The 16346-nt window shown below is 38.3% G+C and overlaps 1 protein-coding gene across 1 annotated transcript in view; it reads left to right on the forward strand.

Moving 5' to 3' along the window:
- The window catches only part of ARFGEF3 (ARFGEF family member 3), a 157450-nt gene that overhangs the window by 64601 nt on the left and 76503 nt on the right, over positions 1 to 16346 (forward strand). Inside the window, exons 6-8 of the mRNA XM_090279907.1 lie at positions 4450 to 4581; positions 10762 to 10804; positions 12979 to 13057. Of these exons, the coding sequence (XP_090136033.1) occupies positions 4450 to 4581; positions 10762 to 10804; positions 12979 to 13057 (254 nt within the window). The remainder of the gene's footprint in view (positions 1 to 4449; positions 4582 to 10761; positions 10805 to 12978; positions 13058 to 16346) is intronic.

Below are 16346 nucleotides of genomic sequence, written 5' to 3' on the forward strand. Positions count from 1 at the left end.
TGCCCCAGAATTTCTGAGTTTTTGGTCTCAAAGGGATTTAGGCATGCAAATTTTATAAAAGCCCCCCTGCTCCCCTATGATTCTATGGTAGAAATCAAGTTGAAAGTCACTCCTCTGATACCTAGTGTTCCCTCCAGCCACGCTTTGTTGTAAAACCATGTCGAAATGAGCTGTTGTGCTCTGAGACCTCAAGTGTGGTCCATTCAATGCATGGGCAGCCCCTCAGGCCCCGGCCCAGATCAATGAATAAGAATCTCCCTTCTTATAAGATTCCCCCTATGACTCATATGCACTTTAAAGTTTGAGAAGCACTACCACAAGTAAATACAGTATGATCTCATTAAAATGAGATCTAAAGGTCATGTGTGGCTAACACCCAGGGGACAGCTGCCTCGCCTCTGTGACGGCTAATCAGACCACCTGGAAAGTACGGAGTCCCACCTAGCAGCAACATCCTCTCGATGGCGACCCCCAATATGTGCAGGCTTTTGATTCTTCTAACCTTCTTGCCTTTTGTCTTCTCCTCCCATGAAATCATCTCCACACTTTATCTTTCCCACTTGTCAGTACTTGATATATATCAAACATGTTTCTCAAATGCTTTAATAGTTGATTCTGCTTCAGTTATCCCACTATTCCTCCCGAGTGTGTGTTTGCACCATAAGACACAGGGTCAGCCTTTAAAGAAGAGGGGAAATGCCCCCCACTCAATCCATATTTATGTAGTCTGGCATAAGAAGAGCATGGAGTAGGTCTATTTATATGAAAAGCATAGCAACAACTTATAACTGTAAGTATATGAATCAGTAGTTATAAATATTAGATTATTAAGTGACTAATGTATAAGTAATTTAAAAAGGATAATAGTAGAATCATCTGAAATCATTGTTTACTTCATATACACAAGATAGGAATTAACATCTTTCATACAGGCCTTCATTTTATATATGTTTTTGAATATGCAGAATAGCTTACAGTCTTTGGTTTTTCACCATAGAAATCACTTAAGAAATGCTTTTTCATTACCAAAAAGTATGGATTACAAAAGAGTTATACTGCCACAAAAAATAATAATAATAATAGTGTTCTGTAGCCTTACTGAAACCCAAGATTTTTCCAGGCTCTCAAGTGCTTTCTACCTGCTAAGTTAGCCTTTGAAAATCTGCATCTCTTTCTTTAAAGCAGGACATTTCAGCCTAAAACTACCCCATTGCTCCAGGAAGCTTTCCTAGTTGTATCTGAACTTTTCATAAAGATAAGTCATTAACTGAAAAACAAAATGTAAAAGAAGACCTTTTTCCCTCTGTTCACTGTTCATATACCTAAGGAAATGATTTATAAAAACACCTTAAAATAAACCATTTAAAATTGCTGTGGAAATGTTAGGAAAATAATCCAGACACTTTTTTTTCATGCTCTCGTCTGCATTGACCATTACTCAAGAATAGTGCTTAGCCTGAAATCTGTTGATCAGGAAATGGGATGTGTTCTTAAGTATGAAAAATGAAGCTATTTCCCCAAGGTGCTGCTGAAACTGTACAAGGATCATTAAGCATCTAAAATGTAAATAAGAGGGTGACAGCCTTCATTTGTGTGTGTCTAACTTATCTTGCTTAATTAAACTGCAATAATGAAAGTTTTTTCAGTGCAGGATCTTCCACGATTCAGGAAAATTAGAAATATCACCAAATTTAGAAATGGAGAATTATGAAATATCCAACATGTTTTCATCCAATTTTATAAATTATCATTTCTAAAACTTCATATGGATACATAATTCTTCTCTATTGATTGAAAGCTTGGCCTAAGGTTTCTCTCCCTATGATACCAAATAGACAGATATGTTGGGTTTTCCAAGGTTAGTTAATAGAGGAAAAGCTGTGGGAATAAACAATTGCTGAGGCCTTGGGGTTAAGGAAGAGGTGGTCCCGTAACCAGAAGCTCTATGAAGCTAATTTTAAGATGGTTAATGATATGGTTTCATTAGAAAGATTTGGGGCATATTCTCATGCCCACTAAAGGTTCCTTTATACAATTTTCTCAAAGTGAGAAAGTCTATTTCATAAATGTGTATTTTCTAGTTTGGTCCTTTTCACTTATGGGAAACTTCTAGTCTTTGATTCTGTGGCATGCTGCCAGGTTGAAGCAAAGTCCATCTCAAAGATCATTGTTTCATTCTTTAAGGTTATTACTTTCAGGGACCTTCTGCTTTCACATCATCTATCCATCCATCCCTCAATTCCAAAACACTGATTAATAATATGTAGTAGCTAATAATAGTTGAGTTCTTAGGGCATGTCAGTAATAGCATTTTTCCTACACTCTTTTCTAATCTTTGCCACAATCAAACTAGATAAAGAATCCCAAGGAAAATGGTAATTTTCCTGTCTAAGGTTCTGTAGCTAGACTCTTTATATCTAGACTCTTTGTATTTCAAATATGTGCTGTTAACCACTGTGCTCTATTGCTTCCTGGTAACCTCCATCTCAGAAAATGTCAGTAGGATCTTGCCGTAATAATGTTGGCAATCAACTGAAATTCTTAGGAGTCTTATCCACCTGGGACCTTTATCAAGGCATTTGATTTGATAATGGCTCTATGGTGTTTTTACATGTGAAGCAAAAATATTGATGAAAAAAAATTCACTTTTTTTGTGATCATAGATTCAAGTGACCATTAGGCATATGCCACTTTACTGGGTATCTTTACCTGTTGATACCTAGTTTATCTTTTCTGAGCATATGTTAGTTACCATCAGAGAATCTGGAGTTTAGTTTTATTTAGTTCCACTTGTTACCCCAGGGAGCTTCAAAAAACATGGAGGCTCAAGACCTGCTGCCAAAGATTTCAATTCAATGATTCTAGTTGTCCTTAAAGTAGTTTTTCAATCAAGCTGATTTACAACTCTTGAAATGTTTGATGGTAATATTATACCTTTTTTTAGTCTATTTCTGAGACATACCTCAAATAATGTATACTACAATTAAAGAACAGATAGTCTCCAGATATAATCCAGAAGAAAAGTAGATAGGTGACATGAGCCATTTTTCTTGGAAGCCTCTTATTTGTTATGTTCTCTTAAGACTGGGAGGAGTAAACCTACCTCCTGGCAAGAGAAGGGGCCCAAGGAGCCCAGACCATTGTCTCAAACTAGCTGAGACCACTGCAGCAAGGAAATCCCATTTTAAGGAACTGCTTTCTCCACTTTTCCTTCTGGAAACCCTTTCTTTTCCTCTTGGTGGGCCAGTCTCTGTACTGACTCTGGTTTGACTCCTCTGAGGTTCCTCTTCTTTGGCTACTTCCTGCCAGATGGGCTTGGAGCAAACTAGTTGTTTTCTGAGAAATTTCCACACTTCCATTCATCTCTGGCTTGCATGGCTCTTGAAGAACTTATCTGGAATTAGAAGGTTCACAGAGCAATGCAGAGAACCACACTGCTTCCTTTTGGGCTGGTTCAGAGGGCAGAGGCTGGAGTTCAGTAGACCCTGTATGGACCCAGCAGAAGGCTCTGCCTGAGAAGGTGCAGAAATTGACAGGTTGAGGTGTCTTAATCCGTTTTGATATGTTAGCTAAGCCAAGGAGAACATGGCTAAGGAAGAGGGAAGAGACAGAGTTTTTTCCATATATGCCTGGGCACTTTAAGAATTTCCTTTTAAGCAAAATGCAAAAGGAAAACCAGTAAACTTCCCTACCCAATCACAGCGCTCAGTCTTTCAGTTCACGTGTGTGTGTGTGCGCGCGCGTGCCTGCGTGTGTACATCAGCAGGACCCATTTGATGAGGTGCCTCCTGTTACATACCCACCTGTTATTTATTGCTCTTCACCTGGAAACAGCCTAGTCACTGAGTTGTCATTGCGATTCAACATATTGTTTAGACTTGTGGTGTTAATCAAAATTTTCTTTGGTTCTAAATGTGATCAATAAGCATTCATAGTCTTCCCTATATGAAACACAGTTCTGCTTTTCTGTAGCTTAATCTCTAATGTTTTTTATTTTTATCACCGTAAATTAGTTTTATCTCCATAAAACATTTTCCAGTGGGAAACCTGCTAGCTGTTCTCTTTAGGGAACTTATTACTCAGTATCATGTACTGTTTTGACACAGCTGTGCCACTCACCCCATTCAAATAGGAAAGAGAGGGTAATGCACAGTTCAACAAAGTGAAGCTCATACACATTTTGCCAAGGTAAGCAAATTGTGGAAGCTATTTTAAAATTTATCACTTTGACCAATATTGACTATCTGCTACATTCCACTTTGCTGCCTCATATGTAATAATAGCGATTCTACCCTGGGTGTAACCTAGTACTGTTATTTATCAGTCTCCTTACTCGATGACATAAAGCTTTTATTGCTGTGTATGGCTTGCAGACTTGGAGCTTTTTGTTCTTTTCCTTCTGCTGTTGGGGTTTGTTTTGCTTCACTAACACTTTGTGTTTGCTCTCAGTTGTGTTTAGCATGCCGTAAAGCTGGATGTCCACAAATGCATGAAATGATCAAAATGTCCATTACGAAACTCCTCACTGCCCTGTGTCTTCGTGCATTCCCTGGTGATCAGGGGCCCGTGGCTTTTCACAAGGTACTTGACGTGGTCCTTTGACCTCTGGCAGAGGCCCAGGACTGAGGCTTTTTAGTGTCAATCCTACACTGCGAAAGCAAAGGGCATGGGACGTAGAAGTGGCCTTGGGGGATATGAAAAGAAGAAATTGATGAACCCTTTCCCAGAAACTCAGCCTGCATTTGAACTTGGTATTCTCTTAGCTTTTCTGATTCAATGTGCTCATTTTAGCACTGCCCCATAGTAGAAAAAGAAGAACATTCACAAAGTAAAAAATCATTGGCCTTTAATACAATGGTAAGGTTTATCACTGAAACCCTAGTTCTACGAACCTTACCATTTTACCAATTTATTATTATTATAGTCAGTGTAAGAAACTTTGCTTTAGGGGTTGTCAGGATAGCTGAAAGCATTTCTTTCTGGGTATCTGAAGATAGCAAGGTATCACACATATGCTCATTTTTATATTTAGAAAGACACCCTTTTGTCACCTGCAGTATTTATACTCCCAACTTTGGCAGGATAAGCTTCTTAGATTAATCCTTTTTTAAAAAGCAGAGTAAACATGCTCACCTTTCCCTTAATAAAATGCCTCCTGCAATAAGTCGTTTCCACTATTTTATCTCTAAACACTGAAAACGGCGAGGACATTAAAACTTGAAAAAATCCATTTGGTATTTGGGAAGTTGTCTGGATACAGCACTGTTTGTGCAACTTAAAATCCAGTTCTTCATGTGTGCTCTTTCTCATGCGTCTAAAGTGACTGACAGGATCTTTTAAGGAAGGTTTTATAGCAGGTATGGCTCTTAGTATTCAGCAGAATTGTGTTTATATTAATATAAAGTATGTAGTTCACCTCTAAAAATAGCTACTCTTTCATCTTTAATGCTTCTAAGACTTCAAATTTCTCCTGAAATTTAAGCTTAGTGATCTGAAAGATCAACAGTTATAAAGATTTCTTGGGAAAATGTAAGCTGTAAAGAAAATTTGAACTCTGATGTATAAATAGTACAAGAGTGCCTAATTAAAATGTAGGAAAAGAAAATATTTACTTTTACCCACTTAATTTTACCAAAAAGGTGATAATAGTGAGGCCTGGTGGAAAACTAGTTTAAGCATTAGTAGCAACAAAGGTTAACATTTAGTCTCTCTCCCACGTCAGTTTCCACTCATCAAATTAAATTTGCCATTTAGGTGAGAACCCAGTATTTTCCATGTAGATAATCCTGGAGCTATTCCTAGAAAAATAATTTAGGTGCCCTTCATCCTTTGTTTTATTTTTGCAGGTCTAAATATGCGTGGTAAAATGGAAAGGATAGCATACCTCCTGGAGAGAAAAAAGTGCACCAAGTTAAAGCATGCATTTGTTGTCATGCCCATCTCTATACCTTTCAGGGAAATAGGAGGCAATCAAATCCTAAAAGTCATGACATGGAGTATCATCATCTTCAACTATAGGATTTTTTTTTTTTTTTTTTTTTTGCAAGCTGGGACTTCTCCAGGCTGCAGCCCTCAGAGAGCCTCCTCAGGTTCCACCTGACATCAGACTCTCAGGGCCCAGATGGGACACAACTGGCATTATATTCCCTCAGCAGGATGCAGGACAGGGAGCAGACATGGGCCAATGGCAGGCACTTGACTTTCACAGGAAGCCTCACACCAGTACTGAGAGTAGTTTCTGGCTCTCAGAGGTCAGCTTAGGAGCAAGAAGATGAGAGCAGTTACTTTGGTTTAGGAGCCCCATGTTTCAACCACAGTTGACCCTTGATCAACACAAAAGTTAGGGGCACTGCTCCCTCATGCAATAGAAAATCCACATATAACTTTTAACCCCCCCCAAAACTTAACTACTAATAGTCTACTGTTGATTGAAAGCCTTACCGATAACATAAACAGTTGGTTAACACATACTTTCTATGTTGTATGTATTATACACTGTATTCTTACAATAAAGTAAGCTAGAGAAAAGAAAATGTTAATAAAAATCATAAGAGAAAATACATTTATAGTACTGTACTATATTTATCAATACTGTAAGTTTAAAAAAATTCACGTGTAAGTGAACCCAAGAAGTTCAAACCTGTGTTATTCAAGGGTCTCTGTGTATAGGAACCAGTCTCTGTAATTCCATGAGCAGAACTTGCAGAGCTCCCTCAGAGGACATGGTCAATGACAAGAGTCACTCAGGGAAGCTCAAACCTGTGACCCCTTACCAGATTTTTAAAGTTCATTCACAGTTTTCCCAGTTCAGATACAGCTAAGTGGTCAAAGGATGTTTTCCTGTAAGCCATGCTGCCTAGTAACACAGCTGACGTCCACCTTTATCCGGTTTACAGGAGAAGAGTGAGAGTTAATCCAAGGTCAAACTTGTTTATAGAGCAGAAGACAGGGTTTCACTAACCCTCTCCTCACACCTCAGAAGTCAGGAGTTAATAAATTCTGTTCCTGTTTTGCTCTGAATGGAGCTTTTCCTGGTTAATTTCCAGTCCCCTGAGTTTGTTCTAGACAGAGCTATTTGGCATATCTAAAAACCATGAAGTTGCATTTTCCTCTGGTGTTCAGAAGAATAAGCTTCTAGGAGGGATAATCTTTAGGGAAATAATAGTTTTCCTGCATGCTCAAAACATAAATGCCTGGGGATTGTAAATAACATGTAGGACTCATTGATAACTAATTCTAAATCAGGCTGACTTTCTGCTTAAGAGGGATTTCATATCCTCTCTGGTTAATTCCAAAGCATGTTGGTAATACTGATATCTACGGAGTGTGTATGTTGCTATCTTATTTCTTTACCAGGTATGCATTGAGACATACACATGTAGCTGTCACCAGCGTAGTATAAACACTGCTGTGCGGGCAACTCTCAGTCAAATGCTGAGTGACTTGACTTTACAGTTACGACAAAGGCAGGAGAATACGGTGAGCCTTGCGATATTTCACACATTCCCCACAGTCTTGCCATTGTCTTTGTGTGTCACTGCATGTTGCGTGTCTCACATCCTACATGTCCCCCCATTCCATTTGCCTCCTACCCCCACCCCCTGCCAGGGCTGCTCCCTACTGAAACAATAGGAAGAGCTGGCTTGGTTTGGAAGAACATTTATTTATATAAATTAAGCTTCTTAAATATATATTTGCCTGTTTCACCAAAGCTTTGAGAGTTGTTTTTCCTTACAGTTTCTGTAATTTATTTAGTCATTACTATAAAACTCTTTTAAAATATTTTTTTAATTCTTGGGTTTAAAAAATTATATAAAAGTATTTGACATAGGAACAAATACTAGAAGTAAATTCAAAATAATAGCAGTTAATTGCATGCTTTGAGGTTGGGTATATGTGGGTTTTTTTTTTTTGTTAACTAAAAGATTATGGCTAAATGTCTCCTTCCCCTGCTGGTGCCCTTGGGGTAAAGCTGGATTTGTCTTCTTTCTGGCATCAAAGTTTACAGGAGCTTTTTGCTCTAAACTCGAACAGATTGTCTAAAATAAGCATTCCCGGGAAAATGTAAATGTAATTGGTTTCTTGTATAAATTATCTTCTGGGAATGTTAATGAGGGGATTATTCTCCTTCAAAATTGGCATTTTTTTTTTTTAATTCTGCCTCTGTAATAATTCAGGTTAAAGTTCTTTTAAAAACTACAAGAAGTATTCTAAAGTGAACACCTTATTATTTTTTAGACTAGGAAATCTTAGTCACAGTCTGAAATATCTTAGAAATTAATTTTGCAAACGTTAAGACTCCATGTTTAACTTCAAATATTTCTAATTTTTAACTTCATTTATTATGTAAGTTTTAGGAAATCATGGAGTTGAGAGGAACTTTTGAGATTAGCTGCTCAAATTCTTTTAAAAATTCCTCATAAAAAACAAATGAGTAAGATGAAGCCCAGAGAGAAGAAATTAAAATCTAAAATTAATGAACTTAACAGTGAAAGAGCCAGAACTAAACTTCTGGTCTCTTAATTGACTCCCTGCATAGGTTATTCATATGGGCTCTGGCAACTGGTATTGAAAACACAACACTAATCAGATAAAAATTAATACGGATTTTTTTCTTTTATGTTCGCTATATACAAAGTCCAAGTTTTTATTTAAAAAGTAGTTATGTTAATTTAAGGGTTTTTTTTTTTTATTACATTTGCTTGCCCTTTGTTAAAATTATTTCATTTATGCTAGCATTTGAACATGATGGTGTGACAATGTTAATTTAAAAGAAATTCAAATCTGTAAATAGAAAACATGTAAGAGAAAGAAGTATTCTTAATGGAAATGAAACTCAAGATGTTGAGAATCCTCATTTTAATATACAATCATATTTAATCTTTGCTAAATGACAACATGATGAAATACTGTAATGGTAATGATATCTTAATGTTTTGAGATGAAATATTTAAATAAAACTTTGTAGTTTCTACGTGATTTCAATTATATTAGTCATTTAATCTTATTTTTAAATTTTTAAGTGGGAGAGTATTAGGTTTCAAATGGCTCAGCCTTTCAGCTCATGTTGCTCTTTCATAAGAAAGGGAACAGGTCTAGTTGTAGAGAGTAGAATAAAGCCCAAGGGTACCTGCCTCCGTCCTATGTACTGTGAGGCTAATCAGCCTTCTGGTCCTGCTCATCACTGACCATCTGGACTCACCCAACCAAAGGCAAGATCCCAAACTAGGTAGAAAATTAAAGTTTCCTGTTATCTCCTTTCCATTACTCATGCAGTCCCTGGAGAGTCTATGTCCCAGAAAGACAGAGTTCTCAGTGTGCTAATATTTGAGTATTTGTGGTGTCTACTAGGGTGACTAAGTTTGCCACCTAAGAAAGATTATTTTTAAAAAGCTATTAAAGGGGAATGGTCCATGGGAATGGTGAGGTTCCCTCCAAGAAGGCTGTGTGTTCTCCCATAGGACACTTACTGTTACCTGGGGAAGATGTGTGGTGTGTAGGGTGACCCATCACTGGAAAGACAACACCGGCCATCTCAGAATGAGGAAGACTTAAGTACAATGGGAAGGAAATCAGTCTAGAATGCTGAAAGCATTAGCATGAACTGCACCTTCAACCTACTCTCTTACTCACATCCCACCCCACCTCCCAGTACGGATTATACTATTTGATTTTGCATCCTCAGAAATCCCAAGTGATTATCAAGCTTTATCATTGAATCAGTTAAATACAAAAGGCATTGTTAAATTGTAACTCACTGACTTTGAAAAGAAAAAACTCTGCTTGTATAGAATTGGTGGTAGGGGTGGGTAGGTGGTGTTGGTTCTCCTGTCCTTAAATATGATTCAGATGTGTTTCTTCCAGAAAATGTTGTTTTAAACTTGTATTTAGCCATGTACTGAGCTGTAGACACTGACATAGCATTTCACAAAGAATGTGTGGAAGCAACTGAGCTTGCAAATTCATGAACAGAAAATAGTAGAAATATATGCCTATAAACAAACAAACAAACCATAGTGCCATGGGATGATTTCTATATCTGGTAGGAGATTAACATGAAAATGCCCTTTTACTGCCTCCCAACTAAGAGGTAGGGAGGCTGTAGAGCCTCCTTCCTGTTCTCTGCTCAGTAGTCACTGAATTCTCCCTGCAATGGGAAGTCAGTCTATTGGTAAATATCTTTTTCTTCCTATTCCCCCTTCCTTCAAGGTTCTGCCTTTCGCTCCATAGTTCTGTATCTACCAGATACAGCCTAGAATGGTTGGTCTGGTCAGACAGTTGAAAGTGAATATGCTCCCCCAATCAAACAGGAAGCTGGTGCTTCTGACCAGCAGCCATCTTTGCGTTTGGATTTTGAAGTCCAGAAACCTGATCATTCTATGCCAATCAGAGTGTAGTCTATGACCCTGGAAAATATTCTTGTCTGTGCAAAAGTAACTAAGCTATTTAGGTGGGTATTGATCCCAGTCATAGCTCAGAACCCTGGAATGATAAAGTGTACCATAGGACTTAAATTTTCAGGAAATTTCTGGACTCTTGAATGAATTATTTTTGCAACTGATAAGCTCAGTTCCAGGCATCTTTTCCGAAATATTATGGTTAATGAAATGCTATCAAGACCTGGAGGATGAGCTTGGGGGAGTTAGCTGAGCCCAGAGCACTCAGGCTGACATTTCGTTTCCAAGAATTTTTCATTGTTTAAGAGTCAGGATTTTTCTTGCCTGAATCTACTAATTGTCCTGTGTGTGTCTCCCTTACTAGATCATTGAAAACCCAGATGTCCCACAGGAATTCAGGAATCAAGGTATTGAATTTGATTTCTGCTAGTTCAGTTTAAAAAGCAGGTATTCGAATGCCTCCTGTGTGTCTGGTGTTGGGAGTGTGGAGGTGGGTAGAGCTCTCGGGGTAAGGTAGCCCACCACTGTCCTGGGAGCTCTGCTTAGCTCTGCCTCGCGTGGTATGGTTGGACCGGCTGTGTTGCCTTCATTCTGTTCCCACACTCTCGTGCCAGCCCCACCCCTTCCTGTTCCAACTGTGTGAGGGAAATGAACTCTTCGTAGGCTTTCCTCGTCGAGGCTGGCTTTATAGTTAACTTCATTCTTTGTGCAATCAGGCTTATTAATTGTTAAAATGAGACTGGATAGAGGGTTGTAGAAACCTGATTGGTACTAAGTGCTATTGCACCCAAAATATGTTTGTGAAGTACCAGTTTTTTAATATGGAAAACAAGTTATCTCACAAAGAATCTTGCAGAAGGACAGAAATCAAGGTAAGGAACTTTCATTCTGACCCACAGGAAAAGAAAAAATAGAAGTCCATATATAATTGACAAGCAGTTTGATTTTTTTAAAAATGTTTGGTAGTGCTGTTTACCAAAAGAGATATGAAAATTCAAATCATCTGATTAAAAATGGAAATGTATGTTTTATTTCAGACTTTATTCAGTAATTTTAAAAATATTGGAAAGACTGGGGTTTTTTAAGTATTTTTGCCAGTTAACAATAGGAAGAAGGGATGGAGGAGAGAAAAGATGAAAAGAGAAGGAATCAGAAGGTGAGAGAACTAAACAGCCATCATTAGGAGAAAAAAGAGTAAATGAAAGATATGAGAAAGAAAAGTTTCTTAAGTCACTTTCTAAAGACTTGTTTGAGTGTGTTGTTTTAGTCACACCTTGCTATATTCTTGGGCTGTGGACCAGAAGTGCTACAGAACCTTTCTTTACCTCTTAATGCTCCCGATAATATGGTCCCACATTTTCTGCCCCTCTTTTCTTCTCTTTTGTCAATTGCAGTTCTCATAAAATCTTCACTTTAATATAGAATGGTTTTATAAACCAAAAAGGAGGTCAAAGTCCTCTTGGTCAAAGATACATCTTTAAAAAAATGTGTTAGTAGAAAATTGATGGACTCACTTGAAATTCATCTAAAATCAAATTTAAGGACTATTTATGGGTTTTATTTATTTTAAACCATGTTTTATCATTGTACCTTACCACATCTCATTTTTTTCCCCTGAATTTAAGATCATAAATTCTGAGGATCAGCCATTTCTCTTTCCCCTGCCCTCTTCCAACTTTACCTTTATTTTCTATCTCATACTCTTGCCCTTTTTTTCCTCCCTCTTTCTTGACTTCATGGTCATTCGTTTACACATTAATCAAAGAGCGACATTTGTATAGATCTTTATAGGTTTTTATTCATAAATAAAACAAATGCTTCCACTTGTTACTTCACTTGGCCCATTAGTCTGTGTCATTAGTGTTATTGACCTCATTTTGCCAAAAGGAAAACTGAAGCTTACCCAAGGTTGTGTAATCCACATGTTGTAGACCAGTACGTACTTACGCAGGTTCCAGATTTCAGCCTCTTCCCAGTACACTCCAGTGCTTCCATGGAAGTGTTGTTGCTAGTTTCTGTACATTAACATGGGGTTTTATTTCTCACATTGGCTGTGGCTCCATTAAGACCATATGCTCTGAGGATGCTGGACAAATAGCGAAAGTGGGTGAAGATGGAGACCAAATTGTTTTGCCCTCTTTGTCTAGCTTCCTAGTTTGAAAAGCCCACCTTTTCCCCATGCTGCCCTATTTTATTTCTTTGTGATACAATTCTACTCAGAAAACCCAGAAAATCAAGAGTTCAGACAGAATAAGGGATACATATATAGTCCACTGGCCTAAACATTGAGAAAAATCATTGTCAGTTGTGTTGTTTTTTAACCAAAGAACCTTTCATTAAGTGTGAATGAATTTTATAAGAAACAATCTATCTGGGCTAACTATCTTATGAGTCTTTTACTTTAAAAAGGAAATTATTATATTTAAAATATATTACATTTTGGTGGCCTAAGGAAGGCTCAGCCTCTGAAAATCATCTTTTCAGTCCTGAGAGAATCAACCTTGGAGGCTGGGAAGGACTGTTGGGGGAGCTTCCAGTGCCCCTGCCAATGTCTAATGCCTCTAACCTCCTCTGTTCGAAGGGCCGACAGTCGAGGCCCTCTGTGATGACCTCGTCTCTGTGCTCACTGTTCTGTGTGAGAAGCTACAAGCCGCCATCAAGTAAGTGCCTTCCGCATTGGTGCTCTTATTCACTGACAATCAGTCGCCAAAGTAACCACTGTCTGTAACATCATGTAAAATGGCAGAGTCGAGGGACAATGGTTCCTTCCATTGGTATTCACTTCTGAGAGAAATATTCAGTGACCTTGGGCAAGCCTATGTTACCCAATACTATTCCTGATGGATGTAATTTTCTGATGAGAAAGTGGTAAAACAATACCTTGCAAAGAAGAGTTAATTCCTTCAAGCTTGGATCTGAATGGAAAGAATGTTGGCTAAAGGGTAGTTGATGTGAAGGCTAGTTGTAACCTGGACATGTCCCAGCTGTGACTCTGAGTCTTCTCATCCCACTGATGTACCTTTCTCCTCTGTTAAATGGCAGACTTGGACTGTGTGGTCTTTTTCAATGTTGTTGTTTTTTTCAAACATTTCTTGAGCCACTGAGCTCACATGCATATCTTCAAAGAGGACATGTTACTCTGACTTTTATATACTTGTTATTTTTTTATGCCATTTTAATCAGTGATGTTAGTTAATAACATCAGATGTTGGTGATCCAACTCTCCATGCAGTAAGTTAATAAGATAACTTATGCATCTTTGGTAAAGCCAAGTATAAAAAGGCCAGACTTCCCAAGATGAGATGAAAAGTCTCTTCCAACTACATGAGTAATTAACTGCAAAATTCTACAACCCAGTAAGCTTGTGAAGTTCCCCTTGAGTTATGAAAGGCATTAAATTACCCTTTCCTGGCAACTAGAACATTTGATAATTCAGGAAACTTCTACTTGCAGAATTTCATATGCAATAATGGGAAAAGTGCTCTCGCTGCAAACACAAGTAAGGTCTCTCACTTTGCTGGAAACATTGCAGAAAGTTGCTTTTCTTATTGTTTTATCTTCATTTTGTTTTTTCATAAACTCAGGATTGTTTTTAAGCTTACTTTAGGATTATTCTTAAAAGTTGTTGCCAAATGGTTTCTACATCAGTTGATCTATCATTTCTCTAGATCACCTGTATATTTTAACCAAATTAAGCTCTCTTAACATCAGGCTTATGTAATATGTAGGTAGTATAAGCAAAAAAAGAAATAGCACTTACCTTCTTTCACACAAGTAGCTATCACCCCTGGACCCTAGGCAGGCCACGAGTCTGGGCATGATTTTGCCTCAAGAGGGATGCATCTAACTACAGGTAGATGTAAATGGATCCTCCTGTACCCTGCTCAGGTTCCCATCTTTTCTGACCATGGAGAGCTGGAGCAGTAGGGTGGGACTCAGATTATTATTGTAACGTGAAGGCGCTAACGCATCTATGGGGTCCTAATGTGACCTGATTTTCTCAGGACAGTCCCAAGTTATGCCTATTGTGTGCGACTTATAATCACCATCCTTCACTCTCAACAATGTCCTGGCTGGGATAGGTGTACATTCACTTTACCCATCGGTGAACAGGGTTTGGATCTCTTCTAATGCTATCTCCTTCCTGCCCCTGGCAGTTCCTCTCCATCATAGCAGAGCCAGCTGTTACATCAGAGCTGGACTAGATCCTCATTGGCTTGTTCCCTCCTAAGATAGTGTCATGTGTGGTGTTAGTCTCGGCACAACTGCATCATCTTTGTTGGATTAGTTGGATAAATCCCCTGTTCTGCCCTTTACTTGCTCTTGACCTTGGGCAAAGATCTCAACTACCCTAAGCTTATGTTTACTATAAAATAATATTATTATAATTATTACATAATGTTTTATGTAATATAATTTAGTAATATAAAATATATTAGATGAAGGAATTCACTTGAAGGACTGATGATCCCAACAGCCAGAGAGCACCAGAAACACCTGAGGCTAACAGATATAGGTTTATTAACTTGTAGTGATGGAGCCTGTGAACTACAGAGAGCCACGGGGCATCCTATAAAAGAGAGCTAGGAGGGCTTGTTATAGGACTTGAACTTGAGTTAGGTGATTCAAGGTGGGTGAAAGAAGTGAGGGTATGGCCAAGGATTGGCTGCTGTCAGAAAGTGGAGACAATCCTAGCACTGGGCATCTTAGTCTTTTCCTAGCAGATGGAGGAAGAGGGGAAATAGAGCTGTCACTGGAGAATAAGCAGGAGTCACTCACGGGGGAAGATGATATTTGGTCATTTTCGCAGTCCTACAGAATATATTAAAATCTCTGTTCAACATGATTGTTGATCGGCTTTCATGTTATTTCACCCCAATCGTGGAGAATCCTCATCTGATGTTAACATTCTGTGAATGGTTTATGTTCACCAGGGGAACAGCACAGCTGGCGGAAGCCCTAGGCAGATGGCAGTGGTCAAGGATGCTGCTTCCCTGCACTGCCCTGCCCCACCGCCTCAGGTCTTAGAATTATGAGGGGATAAAACAAAGACCACCAAAACTTTGAAAAATATAAAGTCCAACATTCACTACTTTGTAGGCGAGGGAAAACCAGTAAGCTAAACGTTTTTTTCCCCCTGAGTAGTTTACTAAGGAAAAACTGCAGTTTTTAAGTGCTAGAAAAGTTGGAGGGCTCATGGTATTTAAAACCAGCCATCAGGCTAAGTCAGAATGAATCTATGGATCTACAAATGATAAATTTTAAATGTATCTTTGTTGATTGCTTAGGGAAAAGTCTTCAGCTAGATCCAGTAAGGGCTTTAAATTTATGATTCTTAAAAAACCTGGATGACCCTTATATCAGCCCCAGAGACCCCCATCTGTACAGTGACCAGGTGACCTGGTTTACTTGGGACAGTTGAAGTTTATGCCTGTTGTAATTATTATAAACATTTAGTGTTGATATCTTCTAAAAAGTACTGCATAAGTGGAACTATTTTTTTAACTGCACAGTGCCTAGCATGTAATAACGACTTGGTAAATGTTAGCCCTAAAATGGTTTGTTTACTTTCAGCATTGCCAGTGCTAACTCTAGTTTATGATGCAGTTATGAACATTGAGCTTCTTACATCAGAAATTTAACTATAGCCCTGGCTGGTGTGGCTCAACGGATTGAGCATTGACCTGCAAACCGAAAGGTCACTGGTACAATTCCTGATCAGGACACATAGTCTGAGTTGTGGCCAGGCCCCCAGTTAGGGGTGTGTGAGAGGCAACCAATCAATGTTTTTCTCCCTCTCTTTCTCATTCCCTTCTACCCTCTATAAAATATAAGTAAATAAAATCTTTTAAAAAAAAGAAATTTGACTATAGATCATTTGGAAAATACATTGCGCAAACACTCATTGCAAATAGGGACATACACAGATTAGAAACTAAAGGTCATAGA

This window comes from Furipterus horrens, unplaced genomic scaffold (assembly GCF_987537825.1).
Source record: "Furipterus horrens unplaced genomic scaffold, mFurHor1.1.pri manual_scaffold_6, whole genome shotgun sequence".
Lineage (NCBI taxonomy): Eukaryota > Metazoa > Chordata > Mammalia > Chiroptera > Furipteridae > Furipterus > Furipterus horrens.